This window comes from Apteryx rowi, unplaced genomic scaffold (genome assembly GCF_003343035.1).
Source record: "Apteryx rowi isolate R43461 unplaced genomic scaffold, aptRow1 scaffold_192, whole genome shotgun sequence".
Classification (NCBI taxonomy): Eukaryota; Metazoa; Chordata; class Aves; order Apterygiformes; family Apterygidae; genus Apteryx; species Apteryx rowi.
The window spans coordinates 941,415-961,591 of NW_020448219.1; the positions used below are offsets into that span (position 1 = coordinate 941,415).

The following is a 20,177-nucleotide window of genomic DNA, read 5'->3' on the forward strand; positions in this document are numbered from 1 at the left end:
CCCTAAACCAGCACACGTACACAAACTAATGAATTCCAAATGTAAAAGACTTCCACCCAGATTTGAGGTGAATAATCTAGATCTCATTGTGATGAGTAGCTTGCTAAGATACCAACGAAAGATAAGCCCTTTCTAGAAACAATATTATTAAGAACAGAGTATTACATTTTATTATTAAGAACAGAGTATTAAGACTAGCTGAAATACAGAGAGATTCAGTAGAATGCAGTAGATTCTGGACTGTTAAGATCGCAGTTTGGTGTGCTTTGGTGTTCCTGGAGGAACTTAGGCTCCACTGCACAATGCAGCATTCAAAACTCAATAGAAAGATGAACTGAAATAACARTTCTTGTCTGTGGTAGGAAAGTAACAACATCAGCCAGCTGGTTGATTACACTGAAACTGGGTCAAAAACAACGGTTTAAACAAATGTTAGCCAGCCTATAGGGCAGCCGGTTAAAACTGAAACAAGAACATAATCAAATTTGAGCAACATTAGTTAGTTTTATGCCTTCTTTTTACTAGAATACAGTGGATAGCACTCATACCATTTTTAGATACATGTGTTTGACCCGTTTCTTCTGTGAAAGTTGTGACAAAACTCTCAGTTGTGATAAAACTCTAGTTGCATATGAGAAAGGTGTACTCTTCCCCCCAATTTGTAATTAAATTCACTGATTATGTGTTGATGTGTCAATACGTTAAGTAAAAGTTAAAGGAAAAACTGATTAAATCAAAAGCAACATACATGTAAGACCAAGGATTCCAAACAGAATAGTGTACATCATAACAACTAATAATTTAAATGTCATGTAATGCAAAATAAGTTAAGGCTATACATTCAGTTTTAAGGTTGAAATACTGTCACCACATTTCTTGTTATGTAATAGGAAACCTCAGTGTAGATAAACATGTAACTAGCAATAAGAAACCAGAAGTATAATTATATAATTTAAATATGTTGATGCTATGGGAGGCAACTGATGCTCTTCTGACTTAATTTGTAAATATTTAGCTAGTTTAGTTTCATTTTCGAAAAGCATCACAGAGAAACAATTATAATCTCAGTCTTTTGGACCAAATTTCCTGTATGTTTAATGCAAAACCAGGGGTTTCTATTCAAGCCATGAATGCCACTGGAATAATTATAATATTAATTTGGACAGAAAGGAGCTTAAACACCATACATTTCCACAGAGTAGTCTAAATAATGCTCAAACTTTAACTTCTGTACATCATACTTTGCTATTTGACTGATGATTTTTTTCCTGTATATAACAAGACATTAGCTTCTACTGATACAGTTTGTACATGCAGGGCTGATAAGTTTAAACAAGATATTGAATATAATACTACGATGAAAGACAAATGACAATCTTTAAAGTTGCAGCTGATTTCAAACATTCCTTTTGATAGATTCCTAGTACAGTAATTTTCTAGAAGTATGAACACCCCAAATCTCCTCTATATATAGGGAAGTTTGTAAGAGGTTCAATTGGAGACATCAAAAACATTTTAAATAGACATCACAAGATGCATCTGTAGTTTAAAGGTCAAATTTATTAGGAGATTAAGAGATGTATTATACATGGACTATAAATACAGCACAGCTGACTTTATTAACAGTCAGACAGATAACCAATGCCAACCTATTTTGTAGACACCCTTGTTCTTTTGTTCCAAGAAAAGTTTGCACCATAAGACTTGGATTTAGGTTTTGGAATTCTCTTCTCTTCAACATCATAGCTCCAGCCTGGGGGCAAGGAGAAAAATTGAGGAGGGGGGCAGGGGAGAGAGGGAAGAAGACAAGAAACAAAGAGAATTCTAAACATGCACAGCATATAATACAGGGCGAATGCAACTTAAACCTTTTAATTTTAATCTTTTTTTCCTCCAGATAAGCATCCACTAGTTTATTCCTTTGTAGTTGGCAGCAGAGAATACAGAAATGTCATAAATGTGACATATGCCTGTTCTCATAATTGTCAGACTTCATCATACTTCATCCTGCATACTTCAATTTTCATTGCTCCCACCAGATATATTACTGAAAAAACTTAATAGTCATCAGTGAACCTCAACAGGGAACAGTGATGGTTTCTGTATGCAAGCCTGCAAGTTCATGGCTCCACAACTCTGTAACATCACATAGACAGGACATACAGGAGACCAATCCAGAAAGTAYGGGAGAGAAAGGAGACTTTGGAAGGCAAGAGAAAAAAGAAGGGTGAGAGGACCAAAGAAAGGAAGAGCAAGGAAAAAAAACTTCAGCATTGGAAAGGAATAAAATACTTGCATTTTTTTAAGAACATAGAAAATTAGGAGTAAGAGAGAAGGCAATGAAGTGATAGAAGACAAGTAAATTATATGATAGTTAAGCAAGAGAAATGCTAAAAAATGTCAAAAAAGAGGAGGTGGAGACATTAGTGTTTATGTAAATCAATATGCAAATTGGTTGCAGCCTCCAGGTGCCTGGAAATATGCCAGGGCAGCACTCAGTATTCCAAAGTTTGGTCTCTCTAGCTGCAACATTTCACTCAAAGTTGAGGTATGGAGTTGAAGCTAGAAGTGTATAAGAATGCAGTTTTAACTGACACTAATAAAGATGACACATTTCCTCCTTAGTTTTAAAACAAAACTTGATAAAACCTGAAATGTTCAACATACATCTGAATCTTTACATTTTTAAAGCACATACAAATGTTTGTACACACAATGGCTTCTTTTATTCACAGGAAACACTCAARACATCTAAATATCAAAACATGTATAGTAAAATACACTAGCTGTCATGCYACTGCACCTCAATTTTGTGTGTTCACAAATTCCACAGAAACATTTTCTTATTTTTTGTAAGTTGAAACAATGTTAATTTCCAGGTTAACTATTCTGCATAAGAAATACTGGAATGGTGATTTTAAAAACATATCCTTTCCATCTGTGAGAGCATTGAGTTTCACCTACTGTTCTGATTAAAACATAAGCTTGAGTAAACAGAACCAGATCCAGAGACAGACATTGGTATTGCGACATTCAGCATTGTAACACCTAACTTTGAGGCACTTGGCTCCTGGAATGGAATCTACAGCCCCAAGTTACTGCTTCATCTTTTTATACACTAGATAGAGAAGAGCTGAGTGCCTCCAAAAGAGATTCGCAACTGCCAGCACAGTGACTTGGGCTGCCAGAGCTATCCAAAAACCATAACATTAGTTACGCCTAACTTTGGATTGCAARAGGCAGCCGTGTGTGATAAGGTTTCACACTCTGGAACAGTCTCTTTCAGTTAGATACCTTCAGTTGTTCATGACAGAGAGCAGAGGTCACTTTTACATAAATACCACAATGGTGGGGGAGGTTATAAAGCAGATTTCACCCCTTCTGGGAGAACATCCTAATCACCTCACTAAAGGCTACTGTGGAGTGGAAAGACTCCATCCTTGTTACTAAAGCTGTGGTGTTTTTAAACAACTGCCTCAGTGATTTTGGAAAGGAAAAAAAAAAAATCTACGTCTCAGACTAAACTTTTCATTTCTTCCAGTTACAAGTGTTACCTTCTTGCTTTGGCTTCAGACCATCCTATTTTGGGCAGAGATCTCTCCTGTTACTGTATTCAGTGCTATTATTCCTACTATAGGAGATATCTCAGAGGGACAGGAAAAAAGAGAGCTTGCCTGAGGTTCCTGAAGGTCTTAGGTGAGAGGGAATGGCTGGGTTTCCCAGCTGTACCAAATAGCTGCAGTACCCATAATTTGCAGAAGCTAAACTTGAGATTCTTAAGGAGGTTTTTAATCAAAACTTGGATGGTTCATACGGAAAGGATAGAGGGGTGAATATTGCATTTCTAGACTTAGGTATGTTAACTAGTATCTCAGTTTAGAAGCCAAGTTCCATTGTAAATGTGTGCCTAAGTTTCTCATTTCTTTCTAAAAGCAGAACTAAATATTGTAAAATTTATGTATTCAGTTACATCTGATACTGAAGCTACTACTACAGAAAACACTGCAGAAAATACTATGCACATTTCATACATACACATTAAAATATTAAGTAATGATATGGGCATTTCTAGTATCTTTTTCTCAAACCTGAATAATCATCATGAGTAAGTGCTTAGACTTTACATGTTGTACTTGGGAAAAGTTAGGTAAAATCCACACCACAACATAACGAACACTAAAGCCCTACATGCTGAACTGGTAGACACTTAATTTTAGCTTTTCTGATTGTCATCCACAGGTGTTGTGATAGTCCTTCCTTAACTAGTATTCAGGTGCTCATGCCAAGGCTTCAAGCAAAAATCACACTCCCAGGTAGCTGGGACCCTCAGCCTGGAATACTCTCAAAGATAAAGTATTCACAGTAATTTTCCTTCAAGACCTGAAGGGCTCAGTTCTCATTAAAAACGCAGATGCTTGCAGAAGTATTACAAAAGTAATGCTAAGAGGTTGGAACACTTCTCCAGGAAGTAGAAGGTCTRGATTCAATGCCTTCCTCACCCTCAGAAACACAACCTCCTCCCTCCCCCAACCCTGCCCCGAAATTTTTCACTTCTTCAAGCAGACCACTAATGGTCTAAAATTTTGTGCAGTAGAGCAAAAGTTCTTTATACTGTACCTTTTTTTTTTTAAAAGTACTTTGAGATYAAGATTGTCTATAGAAAACTAAACCCAACAGACCTCATACGTACCATTTTTTTCAGCAAAAGCAATGGCATCTTCTTTAGTAGAGAAAGTAAGAACCATGTTGGATAAAGGATCAGCTCTGTAAGAAATCAGATGACAAATTTTAAGCAAATTTGAAGCATGAAATAATTATATCCATATCTCAAGTGCTAACCAAATGCTGTATTAAACAATTTATTTTAGTATAATTCTTCAAAAGCATCACTCCCAAATTTCAGCCATTCAAAATCCCTTTTTTTTTAAATTATTCCAAGGATTAACACTTACTTTGTGCAGAGAATCTTTCCCTCTTTCGGTCTGTTGAATCAATTCCTTCCCTCCCAACTCCCTGCAGAAATTAATGCTTTAAATTTTTTATTCAACAAATATGCCTAACTACCTGCCAAGGTAACCTAAGTGCTCTGCAGCAATCGTTTTAATTTTGAAAGCTGTGTACAGGGAGGAACCTTTTTGGTGACTGGGAGGTTTAAGGTAATTTTGAACAATTCAAGGAAGCCAGAAGTCTGTAGAACAACTAGGGAAAGAATAATCTTAGACAGAAGAGAGTAGAATATAAAGTTAAGCAGAACAGGAATTAATCAGAGACTGAAAAGTACATGAACAAATTCAGAATTCCAACCTGGCTGAAGTCATATGACCTCCATAAATTATTCTAGTACAGCAATCAGATCTCAGTCCTCAATTGAAAACAAAGTTCAGAAACTCAAACTGCTAGCTAACTAATTACATAGTGGTTATTTTCAGATGATCAGCTATTTCTCAATTTCATTTCTGAAAAACAAACAATCAAACAAGCAAAAAGCTTTTTGAAACATTAAATCTCAGTAAAAATCAGAATACCTAATTTGTTGCTGTAAAAATTCAATTTAAGAACAACAAAAATGATGAAAACAAGTATGATTCTATGAATTCATCTACAAAACTTTTGCGGAAATTAAATAAGAAATCTGTTGTAGCTGCAAAGTGATTCTGTAATGCTTCCCTTAGACAACACTGCACATGAGCCTGGGAGACAACTGACAAGGCAAGACCAAATTGCAACAAACTATTGAAGGAGCTGCCTCTCAACTGCTCTCTCTCTTTGAAGCTATAAGGGTAGATGAAGAGAAAAAGCAACCAAAGATACATTGAATTCTTTACAATAAAGGACAAAGCCTGTGACTGAAGGTGGGGGGGAGGGGAAGAAGGGGAATCTAGCTTCCAGCAAAGACAACAGTGTAATTTTATCTGATGTACACATGGAACAAATGGAGTTCTCTATATATCCAATATATTCCCCACTTTAAAAAAAAACAAAAAACAAACAAACAAAAAAACAGGATAAAGGCAGAAATTACACTTGCACAAGCCACTAAGATAAGCTTTCTTAAAGAAATTTAAAAATTTATCTTACAAAGGCGGTAAGAAACAGTAGCTATGAATTAGTCCATAGCATGATCAGTGGAGAATCAAGCAACCAAAATATTTCAGTATTGCAACAGCTTTTGCTTACTGTTCCCTTCTTCCATGACTGGGGTGAGAAAATGATGCTACTTAATAGGAATGCTACTAGGAAGCAAAGTGTGCATCTGAGGTGTAGCGAAGGACTCATGTCTGTTCAGTACTGCAGAAGTTTGGTGAAAACCTTCCAGGACAGAAGCAGTTTGAAAATGAGGATTGTACAAAAATGATTTGTTCTGTTTTCATGTAGAATCATCTTTCACCCAATTTAATACAACTTTTTGATTTCTTTCCATAAATGAGCTATTCATATGTTTCAGTTTGTGATGATCTGTGAGCAAACTGTGGAGTTCAGAATGAGACAGCATGATGTCCTGATAGCTTTCGTAATAATAGTGCTGCAGAATTTCCTACGTTCTAAGCTATCAATTATTACAAACAGAGATTCTACATTTTGTTCTTGTACAAGATTCTACAGAATGCAAACCATATGTTTCCTGTGTTTCTTTATTTACAACTTTATATTAAAAGAAATACTCAAGAACTGTCCATGGGCACTCCTGTAATGAAAGTTATTAAATTAAAATTTTTTTAAAAAATGTCATGGGACCATTTCATTTGGATCTACAACCAGGTAATTGCCATGGAAAAAAACTATATCCAAGAAGTGGTGACAAAAATACAGTGGAAAAAGCAAATGAGACTGTAAAATGATAGAAATACAGCAAAGACATACAGGTAAGTATATTAAGTTAGAGTGCAAAGGAAAAGAGCTAATTAATTAATCCCACTACACTATTCAGAAGTAAATGGGAATACTTCTACCAGCAGAAGAATCTCTGCAGAAATTAGATCTGAAGAGAAGAAATTTTTCTTAGGTATTTCTGGGTGTTGAACACTAATTTGAAATTACCAGAATGTCAACTAATAGTTCTTGGGAGAGTTCCTCAAAAAATGAGCAGATATAAACTAGTTTACAGAACCCTTGACCCAGTGGAGTCAACTCACAAGACAGCACTCACTTTTGGCCTATTTGGAGCTTGTTTACACAGGAAGTAACTCTTCCCCTACCCCAAAATAAAACTATCCAGAGCAATAGCTATCAGAATAGCTATTCCATTTTAAATTCACACAATAAGCTCACTCCAGGATAATTTAACAGATGAGCCCTTATTGTGGTGTGGATTTTACCTAACTCTTTCCAAGTACAACATGTAAAGTCTAAGCACTTACACATGATGATGATCCAAAATTGAGGTGCAGTGGCATGATGATCCACACCACAACATAACGAACACTAAAGCCCTACATGCTGAACTGGTAGACACTTAATTTTAGCTTTTCTGATTGTCATCAGAGCTCATTTTTCTAGGTGGTTTATTTGGCCTAAATGGATACAATTGTTAGAAAGGTTAAAAGCCATTATTTTGGCTGAGATCATGCAAAATCTCACCCAGAAAATAATTTGTTTGGGGAGGTTAAAGTCAGCTGAAAAGCAAAGGAGGATTAGAAGAAAAGTTAAATTCAACCTGAACTAAAGCAGGTGTTACTGGCACCTGCTACAATATTGTAATCTGTTCAGAGGTATAAATAGACCATACTTGAGTGGCTAGACACTTTGGGAGTTTTGGGGGGCACACAAGAATGGAGGGAAAGGGATATCGTAGGTCAATAGTTTATCACTTAAACTGATTTAGGCCACTGTAAAACAACCTGGTCATTACTTGCTAAATGTAGTGGTTAYTTGCAGTAGTGGAATCATCAAATCGTATATGTATTAAATCATTGCAGTTTTGTCTTCTGAAACAGTAATTTAAATATGCTTAAGATGAAAAGGTAAGAAATCTGGGGACCTGTTTAAGAAGTAGTCATTATTACATACAGGCTTAAAGTTTTAAAACAGGCATTTTAATATAATTAATATTTTAATACAATTCTTATTTTAATCACCAATCAGTCTTTTCTCTAATTTACTGAGAGTTTATCTTGGCTTCACTAATTGCTCTGTAATACGAATACAACYGAGATGTTATAGGTTGTGAGTATCCTCAGTTTTCTTTATGGGAAACCAACATAACAGGAAGACTTGATTTCAGAGTTGTTTTGAATTAATATTTCAGGATACACTTATTTTAAAAACTATTCATTCTGTGGCTGGATTTAGAATATTAATAGCTCTCCAAAAATACTTCCTCAAAGCATATTACATTTAAAGTTTTAGGGTTTTTTTTCATCAGAATTTTGTGTTCTTTGATCATAACCTCTAACGTTTATATGATTGCAGGCCAGACACTTTCAATAGGTGTCAGATCCTTTTTGAAGCTTGAAAAATAATCTGCAGTGGTTGGTTTTTGTTTATGCTGAATAATTAACTTTTCTGAATACGTCTCTAACAAGAAACCTTCAAATTACAATATTGTCATGAGAACTGTAGACAGTCATCACACTTTATAGGAATTCTAATCACACTGTAAAATAAAGGTAATACATTTATGAAAAAAAATTTAGCTGCATCTAAATTATACTTACATCTCTAAATTATAGCATAATTAGCTAAGGCTAGTATTTTTCTGAATTTTGGCATGTTTAAGATTTTTTACTCCTAATAATAGCAACACTAAGGCAAACAGTGTAATGTTTTTAAACTGTGTATTTTTTTTTAAATAGTTATGGTTCCTCATTTTAGATCTTCAGGATATTCATAAAGCTTCATTCGGAATTTCCAGAAGCTAGATATCATTATTTTATGTTTAACCTAATGAAAAACATGCAATTGACAGTTAAAAAGGATTTACTACTTCAAATAACTAATCTTCTTTCTCTGATGCTGACATACAATGACATCACTGCAAATGTAATAGCTGCGTTTTTTGGTTGTAACACTTTTTTCAGATTCTTCCAGATGATTTTGTGAGCTAAAACCTGTTTTTAAACATAACAGATCAGTAATCATGTGACCTGCACACAGCTACCTACTGTAAGTACTATTAAAACACAAGCGGATTGACAGGTAGAAAGGACATTTTAGAGTTAAATTTACACAACTGTAAGAGCCAAATATAAGAGAAAAACATATCCAAACTTAGTAACTACTCACGTAGATGCCCAACCCATTAAAGGGTTCTCCCAGCGCTCCCTGTTATCAAATTCCATTTTCCACTTCTTCGTGTTGTTAACTCCTGCCTGCATTGCATTACGTGCTGGAACAAAAATGTGAACTTTTCTGGTTTTGATGTGCTCATTTGGAACACCAGTTAAAGCAGTGATATCCTATGAAAGATAAAATGAATCTTGTTAAAAATGGTTCACGTAAAAGGCTTGTAAAATAACAATGTTTGCTGTTTTTACACAATTTCATACTTGATTTTTCTTTTTAAATTACAATAAAAATTCATAGAAACATTAAGAGAGCAGTTTTATAAAACTGAAGCTGATCCAGGCTGGGGCTTCTATCACCCTGCTTCCCTGGGCTGAATTAGATTTTGTATGGATCAGTTATCTGAACCTGCACACCAACCAGCTACACAACTCCCAAGGCCAGAGAAGGGACAGGACATTCCCTCCAATCCTCTGACCACAGCCATAAAGCCACCACTGCTCCAACTTACACCAGCTAAAGCAGACGTGGAAATGTAACATATGCTCTTCTTCGCCCCACCTCCTTGAAGAAGAAAAAAATTAGAGCACAGACTGACAAATCCTGAAATTTTATGTTAATATTGAGAGCCTAAGCCTCATATAAACAGTACTATTCACCAAAATCGTAGCCAGCTCACTATGTGCTTCAGTGTAAGTGCTTTTGCTTGTGCTTAGTATGAAGGAAGAGGCAGGTGGTTATCTTTTCCACAATAACATACTGGTTGAGACTGCAGAGCAGGTACTAGAATTCAGCTCTTACTTCTCCTCTAACCATTAGGTTATTACATAAAATTGACCTCTCTTCTTTAAATGGCTAGGCTAAGAGTGTTTCAAGCTATGGATATTAGCTTTTCAGAGTCACTTCTCAGCACTACTCACTGATGTTCAAGATCAAGAGAGGAACAAAATTTCAGATATTTCAGAGGTCTTCAGCTAACTTACGTGTTCTCCATCTCAGAGCGCAGACCTATTTCATTTTTTTTGAAGCACTCAGATTCAGCATATGCAGATTATGAGGCTATCTGATTTAGCACTGTTAATTGCATGCCAAGACCAGGGGCTCTAACAATTACGCACAGTAACGTCCAGGCCTACAAATGTTCAAGTCTCTTTGTCAGTTTGAGCCCATGTTTCTTAAATAGGCATTGTAGTGATTTGACATTTTTGATAGGGATGTTTTTTCAAGCTTTTGCACCATTTGATATTGATAACATTCTTAGGTATTTTTGTGAAGAACAAAAAGATACAGGAGATTCCAACTTACAAAAGAAAACTGCTTATAAAATTTTATAAAGTCAGTAGTAGGATGGCCTCTACTAAGACTTCACTTGTGAGTTCTCAACAAATAAACCTAACAAAAGATAAAAACTGAAGTATCACAAAAACAATGGAAAAATATTAGCTGACTTTAACAAGGAATAAGACGGAGAAAAACCTCACAAGAATTGATATGAAGAATTATTCTCACCAGCATTGATATAATTAAAGTGAACTTTCTCTTTAAAAACTAAACAGTAATTACATAAAATTAACCTGTCAGTTCATCCTAGTACAGTAAAGAGAGTGAAATCAAATATCAAATACTTCCTCTAAGGATGCTAAACTACTCCTGATATATACTTAAAAGGCCAATGGTAGCTCCTGGGTCTTCCCCCTCCCCAAGAACATACAGTAAACCGGTAGAAGTCCAAAATGTGTAGCAGAACTTCAGGCATATTGAACTCATCTCGCCAGCGGGGGCATGACTTGAATGAAAAGGCAAGCAAGTTTAACTAAAACACTGTGGGTTTACACATCTGTAGCTACTAATTTCATAGCATTTTGTTTTGTGGCCAACTTTATAGCTCTTGATGCTGTCACCAGATCAGCCTCTGAAATGAGAAATGTCTCATTTTTCATTTCACTTCAGAAATGAAATTTTGGGAGATCAATGCCTCAAAACCACATCAGGGAGCAAGTTTAAAGTGTTTGCCTTGCCTTTACAAGTAGAACAAAACACACACACACACACACACAGAAAATTTCCAAATTCTAAAAACTGTACTCGGACTACCTACCAGAAACTGTCCAAATATCTTTACAATTTAATTATAAATGTTTCATTAGGACCATATAATGTTTATTTTTAATATGAGTCTAGCCATGATATGAAAAAGAAACACTACCAATTACCAAAATGTTGCAACACATTCAGTCAAAAAACATCTTGACAGACTGGCATTTATGACTGCTGAAGTTTAAACCACAGTTTCAGAAAGAAATAGCTTAAAGTTTTCTTATTTGAATTGGCAAACTGCTTTAACTTTTTTTTTTTTTTTTTTTTTTACCTGCAGTAAAAGTTTGGTGGATCTTCAGTGTTACAGCTTGCCTGTTTCTACAAACAGGCCAGTAAATTATCCTTTACATATAAACTTCCCCAAAATATCTCCATGGAGAAAACATATGAATATTCACCAAAATTTTGATTTTTCTTCTTAAATAATCTGTTCCTGCTACATGTAAAGATTCTGTGTTTTTGTTATCATCAAATACCTCCAAACTTGCAAGCTTCAAAACAGATGAAAATGATGAAACCAAATTTTTTTTTTTACTATTATTCTCAGCAACTTGTATGTCCATTATGAATTTTACGCTTAAGATTTAGAGGTTTAAGTACTTCAGAGTTATCTAGGATTAAAATAAAATGCTATATATAACAACATTATGGACATACTCAATTTCCTCTTTTGAAGCCTCCATACCAAAATCCATAAAAATATAACATATTAGTGCATACAGAATGCAATATAAATAAAACCCCATTATGGAAAACTGGTGAATGCTGCATTTATGAGGTAACTGTAGCAAAGAAATGCCTAGACTTGTTTATCTGGATAAAAACAAAACCAAAAACCCAAAAAAMCCCCAAGCACCTCCAAGACATATTTTCTGGGCACTCAACTGGCTCCAAATCAAAGTTATTTTACTAATAATATGAGATTCATCCCATAAAAATCTTTCAAGGTGAAAACTAAAACCTGCCTACTTTCAGGAATTACAATAACTATGTGGTGYTGCTAGCTCTTCATACTTTGATTCATTATAGCTAAAGTTTCCATGCCTTCTGGGAATCCAGCAATTGTTTATTGATATCTCCCCCAGTTTAAAGCTGGCAATTGAACAGACAGTTGTTAGGACAATGAGTTTCTGGATTCTGAAGCCCAAGTTGTCCTGACATAAAATCACTGTTTTTGCTTGCTGTAGACATGTAAGGTACTGTAGCATAGCTGAGCTGTTGCCAAAGATATGGAATAAAAAGGCTTGGCATCTATCACATACTTGACACCTAAAGAGCACAGAAGCTCTAAAATTCCTATTCCCTGTAGGCGCACTCTTAGTCTAGACAAACTGATTTCTCACACTTTTAAAATGCATTACAACACTCTATTGTGATCATTTCATCCACACAGCTCCAGCTAGTGACAGAAGAACCTGTCCTTTAAGCGACATTTCAATGGGCTAAAGCTCCCGCTCCAAGATTCCATTAAAACAATATAATACTTGAAAAGAACTATGCTGCACTGGGTTGAACTCTCTACTGTGTCTTCAGTGCTTTGTTCTGAGTTCAAGTTCTCATTGAAGCCACCTGTGAACCAACTTTCCAAAACAAAGATGTTTTTGACGGCAAGTTTCATATTGCCATCTTTTTTTTAATGCTCCTTACTGAATTTTGCTCTATTAGCATATTAAAATATTAGCAAGGTGTTCAGCATCAAAAATTCTAAATATTAAGGTGACAATGTATCAAGCTGTATTAGAAGACTTGAGATTTGAACTGTATAGATTTGCTTTACTAAAAATTAAAAAACACCTCATTTTTAATGCAGGCTGTCATCTAAAAATGCATTCTGACATTCTGTTTTTCTTAATACATATATAGATTTTTTAAATAGTAACTTCTGAACTTTTAAAATATCAATTTAGAGGCATTTTGGCTCCTGGAATAAGTTGGGAGAGACAAAAATGACACTCTTACTTTTTTTAAACAGCAGAAACCACATCAAATTGCTTAAAAATCAAGAGGAGTTTTTGTCTTTATTGTAACTTATGCTATTTAAGAACACTTGTCACGGTAGAAAGCCTGGTAAAGCTATTCTTGAAAGAGCAATAGAAAATGATAAAAGTGCTGTATAGCAGAAAGAAAAACTGGTTCACAGATGCAGTGTCAATGAAAGCAATATTCAGCATAACGGTAACTTTAGAAGGGAACGAAAATTTCATTCTTTTAAGTACCCCACTAGCACCACAAATTCCAAAGGAAACAAGAAGATGAACTCAGTAATTCAGGGGAAAGTGATCAAGGCATTTAAAATATCTCTGTAAACAAGTAGTTTTGAACAGATGAGTCAGGTGTGCCTAAAGGTGTCACGTTTCTACTATGACATTTCTTTCCATGCATAGACAAAAACTGTACATAAATGCTATCAACTATCTACTGTTTAAGTCCCCCCCCCCTTTTTTTAAATAAAGGAAACAGGGAACAAGCAATGGGAAGTTGATGTCAAAACACAGAAAAACCTCCCAGCAAGCTTCCAGCAACCACCCAGGATTTAGAGTCTTGCTAGGCACTCTCTTTTCAATACCAGAATTTCACACATTTCAATGACCATTATGACTTCAAAGAATCAAATTTTCATCATTGTCCGTCATCTGCCGGTTGATTTGTATAAAGGAGTTCTTCTGCATGCACTCCAGACAAAGGGCTCCTTACTTTCATGGCTATATATCAAGTTTAAAAGTTCTGTTTGTGACAGTTGTGTCTGTGGTAAATTAGGGTAACACTGAAGGAGTGCAGCTGCTCTGCAGGAACCTCCTTTTTGGCATCATTTCACTTAAATAAAAACTGAATAATTAGCTTCTGCCTTTATTAAACCGCAAAAATGCCACTGGCCTTAGTAATTACTTCCGGTTGCCCCACCTACTTAACCTCAATAGTTTACACTTGTTAGAAAGGAGGGAAAGCAGAAGTTTTCAGTACTTTATAGGAGTTTACAACAGTTTGCTCTCCTCCCTGCCCCCAACAGCAGGCAAAGTGTATAAAGTTTTGCTATAAATTCATGTTGCAATACACTTTCTTTAAGAGCTGTTATATCAAAGCACAGAACAGGGCATTGAACATCTTGCATAATACCCACAAAGTAGTTGCTGAGAAAGAAGCTTTTTATTTAATGTGCTCAACCGCTCAGGCTGTAAGTGAGGATAAGAACATTTACATTTCTACACTTCACTATGGTATTTTTGAAACAAATGCAAGAGAACAAAATCTACTATGCAAAGTGTAAGTGGAAAAATGGAGCAGAATGAACTAAACATGGTCAGACAACATTTATCTAACAGCTACAGACATAACAAGGCGGAGGAAAAAAAAGCATATTTGCCCTTAGGAAATTTCATATCACATAGCATACAGTTTTCTTTTAGGCTTCACAATCTTTTTGCATTATCACAGTAATCTGTGAACAACATGTGTTACCCATAATGTGTTCTTCCATCTAACCATGCTGCAGAGAGATTTTATAAAAAAGTTGAGGAAAGCAGTGAAAGAACCGTATTAAAAAAAACAGAAAACCAAACACTGTAAACATGAAACAGGATACAATAATGATTACAAGAAAGTTTCCACTCAAGAAAATCTCTTTACACAGGTGACTTTGCTGAAAATCCGAAAGAGAAACTGCAAAGAATATGCTGAAGAAGGAGTCTACGATAAAAGCAGAAATTGTCACGTGGGCTGGAATTAACCAAAGTCCTTGACAGTACTTTTCAGTCTACTGACTGCCATTATGCCAAAGGAGGTGTCAGCATCCTAAAACTCTCTTGACAAAGACAACGTTTGCTAAGGCTGTTAGTTTCAGCAAACTACTCATCAGTTTGTATTTCACAGCTTAGGAGTTCCTACATTAACAGCCGTGATGGCAAAACAGTCTCTGCACTTCCTTGAGAACCTCCTTGAATTTCCCTGTCCTTCCACCGCACAAAGGCTCGCTCAACTTTCCCAGTATTTTGCGTGCCCAGCATTATTTTGTGCTGGTTGAAAGAACTACTGCAAACATTCTGCCATAACACATCCCGCACACCGTGCAGCCGGCGTCGCTTGGATTTGTTCCGAGAGCACAGCGAAAGAGTAAACAGGCCCATACTCGACTGGACTTCTAAGAACTCCAGGTGCTGTGTACAAATTTGAACATGGCTTCCCATTAATAAGTGGAAAACTTCTCCTTCCTCCCCTCCCCCCCCCCAAAAAAAACCCACTTTCCTCTAAACCTTAAACACTTTACTATATTCATATTTGGTCTCCTGAAAAAAAGTCATAGAAAAGTTGTATTTATAAAAGTGATTGATGGTAAAATTTATGGCAAAAGCTGCTGAGCAGTACTTTTGTTAAACTACAATACTAAAAATACCAACAAAATCTAAGATTTTGCTCCTATCGGTGCCTTGACAAACCTCAAAGAAGAGAAGCATTTTTGTGACAAATCGTAACACATGACAAATAAGCCAAAAGTATCTATCGTTCAGCCTGTATTCTTGATGGACAGATAAACCACATTTTAGAAATTAAAAATGAAGCATTCAAAACAGGTAAGTCCCACTTTCAGCAAAGACAGGTATTTCATACTCAATAATAATTTTTCCACCAAGAATCAAAGAGCAAGACAAAAAATTACTATTTAATTATTAAATAAAGCATTTCTTCCTTTAATTTGGTATCTCCTAGCTTTGTACATGTTGTCTGGAAGTCTGATGAAATTAAAGAAAGGGGGGAATGAAAGCTGATTTTACATTTTGCATTTTTTTCCATGTGAGTGAAAATAAGAAAACCATTATTAAATGAAATGAAGCAGAGGGGAAAGGAAGAGAGAGACAGTTAGGAATATATTTCATGAAATAGACTGATATTGCTACTAATAGTCATTTGACACTTCACTGTGGACATGACATGCTTTAGATTGAGATAATTATAAACAACATGTTTATCTAAAACAAGGTGGAAAAAAGTCATTGAATTATTTGCAGCAGATCTTATAAACTTCTTTTTTTGCAGAACACAGCAAGGTTTCAGTACAACATTCTTTCTAGAACTCATTCACAGCATATGTAAGCAAGTCTTCTGCTTCCACGCATAGAAGTGTTTCTTTTAAATCTGTATTTCACAGTTAATGAAAAAGTATACAGTTTTCTACAGCACACAGTTTTTCAATATTCTACCAGAACTCCACAACATTAAAATAACAAAACAAAATAGCACAAAACCATCAAGTAGCTATGAATAAAAAACCTYGGGGTTGTAGATTGTAAACTTTCAAATGAAAGGATGAGAAGGAGTCTTCATTTACCTGCATTTAGACAGAGAAAGAAGAAAACTAGACAGCTGAAATAATTTGACTCCTCTTAGAATAATACAGAGTTATGGCAACACTCTACTACTACCTTACCGTCTTAAGCAACAAGTCACTACAGGCACTATTTCTTAGCTGGCAAACAGAAAGCAACAGGTGGGGAGAGGGCTTTAAAGAAAGTAAGACAGAAGTACCAGTGCCTAGAGACCACCTAGAGTAGTTAGACAGCATTGTCCCGATTCCCCCAATTAGCTCAATTTTGTATATACTATTAAATAAAATGTTGTATTTAACGGATGGTGATATTTTGTCAGACAAAATTTATTCACTTTGCACTTCTGATTACTTATGCTATGTTCCTATTAGAAGTCATAATAAGCAGATTGGCTTACAAGGCTGCACAAATCTTCATGAACATTATGGTGAATTATTGACTAAAGATGACTGTTCAGCTTCCAGTATATAAAATCTAGTTTTCATCATGGACACCCAAAGCCCCAACCATAAGCTCTGGGTTGGGTCTTCCACATTTTAAGTGAGAATCCAAATTCAGGTCACTCCTTACACTGGGAATAATTTCTGTATTTTTTCATGTCTCTGATGGTGCTTAGTGAATTACTTACTTTTAATACTCATCAAAACAGTTACTTGCATTTATRTGCATGTGTTTACAGTATAAATCATAAAAATATGACTTAATTATTAATTCTAAAAAGCTAATACCTTTGAGGAATTCTGTCACAAGCAAGAAAAAAAAACCCAAACCAACAGTTCTGATCTGCTTTACGCCCATTTGAAAACCCCACAAAATCTCCTTTAAAGTATCCATTAAGAAATTTTCCAAATACTGCCCAGGTAAGTTCCTGAATACAGAAACCATTTGCTTCATCATCTGCAGCCTTGGGATGGGAGAGGATCTAATTTATTTTAAATGTGTGGTATCTTCTCATAGTTTCATGCAAGAACCCACTTACCACTTCATGCCGAAAAGACCCAAGGGAGCTAGCCTGACATTAAGAGCCTGACAGTGAATTGGGACACTGTACTTACACATAAGCAGTGCCATTGCTGCTGTGAAGCAGGATCACCTGGACTTTTACTGAGCCAATTCATACTCTAATCTGGATAGAAAATATCTTAAAATCTGAACTGTCAAATTCAAATTTGGATGTAAAGCAAAGTCTTAAGACTTGATAACTTCAGTCAGATTTCCTACAATGAAGTCATAAGAAAGATTATTCACTGCAATATATGAAACAGCTACTGCAGATTCAGTTTAATTAGCTGACAACTTTCTGAGTAGGTAGTTAGAGCACAGAGCACTATAACATTTCTTCAAAATGTTATTATAGAGCATTCAAGTGTTCCTTTCTCTTCACCTCCCAATTACATATTTATTCCTATCTATTGACAGTTGTGGAACACTGTTTAACTTTAAGGGTTAGAATTTAACAAACTAGGCTTCTATTTATAAAAATAAGATAGTCATTGAGAATGGGGGAAAAAAGTAAAAAGTAGTATTTTAAAGTTTAACCTGACAATATTGTCACAGTAGTGCATTTTCTACTATTAAGCACAATATTCAGAAATCCTTAGTTCACATAAACCAATGCCGCCTTCACTGTGATGCCTGTTCTCTATTCTTTACATCTCTTTCATAAAGATTCCTGTGACTGTAACAGACCTTTGTTACAATGTAACAAATAGTTTGAAACATAGGGGAGAATAACTGAAAGTAATCAATCAAGCAATGCAAATTTAAGTCAGACTCCTGTTGGTGTATGCTTTTAAGAAGCAAAGTTGCATTTAAGAAGTTACAAGGAAACCAAACCTGTTAAAAGCTGTCTTTTACTCTAATGCAAGATATAATGCTTCTAGGTAATATGCATGGTCTTTAAAAGTTGAAAGGAAATGCTAAATAGTGTACACAATTTCCATACACAGCAGGTAGTGAAGCAAGAAAAGAACGGACACAGTTACCCTCCTTAAAGAGATGCACAATAGAGTACTGTTATGCAGTGTTAGCATACTGAAGTTCTATGCATCAGGGATGCTGCTGCTATTAACAGCTTAAATGTTCACTGCATTTTGTTAATTAGTGCATAGGGCTTTCAACATGTTTTAGAAAGATCTTTTCTAACAGTAACACTTTCATTATTCCCTGGTGGGGACGGGAAGAGTTGATGTGGCTTCAACTGTTTAATCATAATCAATAAAATATGTGGCTSAATWCCACTGAACAAAAACTGTTTCTTTAAATCTATCTATAAAATTAGTCAAAATGGAAGCTTTCTACAGTCTCTCTCTAAAAGCTGCATCATCAATAGAATATATTACTGTTATATTACAAGTTGTTTTTAGCTTATTCTATCTACAAGTTTGTTGTTGCAATTTGTGCTTTACATATGCTGAGCCTTTAAAGTTACTTCTAGGCCAGAAATCAAGTTCTCATACTTTCTGATACAATAGAGAGATTTCTGTCAACAAGATAAAAAGTTGGTATGTAAATTCAATAATTTAACTTTTTACATGTTTCCTTTCAGTTTTCTTTTACTGGAGGAGGAAGGGGGACAGAGAGAATCAAAAGAGAACACAATGTAGCAATTATGTTGACTAAACGCCAGCAAAATAGTAGGAATTTGTTTTGGAAACAGACATTACAGAAGAAGAATATTCAACTTCTGACTTATCAAAAAGCCAGAATTAGCTGACCCAGGTATGCTTTCAAATGCAGCAGGCACAGGAGCAAAAATGTGGCCACCTAAGGGTGGGGAAAAAAAAAAAAAGAGAGAGAGAGAGAATKAAATACTAGTGCACACCACATTTATTTCTTTAAAAAGGTTCTGTCTAGTTAATTTGCTACTCAGTGAAATCTTTAAAATATACAAGTTATCATGGTGTTGAACTATATAGAAAGATAATGTTACTCATTTTTATACACAAATATATGAGCACATATGTAAAATGAGATGTCTGTAAAGAAAAGCTATCCACTTCTTCAGATGTTAATTATCTGAATTATTAATAATAATCTTAAAAAACTTTTGCAGCATAATTATAACATTTCCAAATCAAGCAAAGATTTTCTCTTGCACAAAAAGTAAGCCAATGGGCTTTATGGAGTGAATACAACCGAGTATGCCAAACAGATGCATAAGAGAAAGAACAATTCTTCTACAGTGCAGGCTTCGCAATACAAGAACTAAACTGCATGTTAAAACTCTATGGATCCAAGCATTAGATGCTCTCTCCATGGTCCATGTCCTCACTTAACACAGGTTATCCTTGACGATTTGAGAAAGCAGCCCTGAAAGTAGTTCAAAGGTACCTAAAAAGTTTTCAAGAGTTGGCATCTGTTTTCATTTCATCATTGATCTATCAAGTAGAGACAGGTAGTACTGAAGAAGCACCAGGTTCTCTCATAGTGTGACCAAGACACTCAAGGATCTCCATAGCCTTACTGAGCTGCAGCTTTCTTTCCAGAGAAGGAAAGCTTTTTCCTTTCTGACTTACTAAAATGATTCAACTGGAACTT

At 35.3% G+C, this 20,177-nt stretch overlaps 1 protein-coding gene across 1 annotated transcript in view; it reads right to left on the reverse strand.

The window, feature by feature from the left end:
* Positions 1-1,540: 1,540 nt before the first annotated feature.
* The window catches only part of NDUFS4 (NADH:ubiquinone oxidoreductase subunit S4), a gene marked incomplete at its 5' end in the record, with an annotated part of 47,673 nt that continues 29,036 nt past the window's right edge, over positions 1,541-20,177 (reverse strand). The window contains 3 exons of the mRNA XM_026062708.1: positions 1,541-1,753; positions 4,691-4,764; positions 9,223-9,395. Of these exons, the coding sequence (XP_025918493.1) occupies positions 1,650-1,753; positions 4,691-4,764; positions 9,223-9,395 (351 nt within the window). The remainder of the gene's footprint in view (positions 1,754-4,690; positions 4,765-9,222; positions 9,396-20,177) is intronic.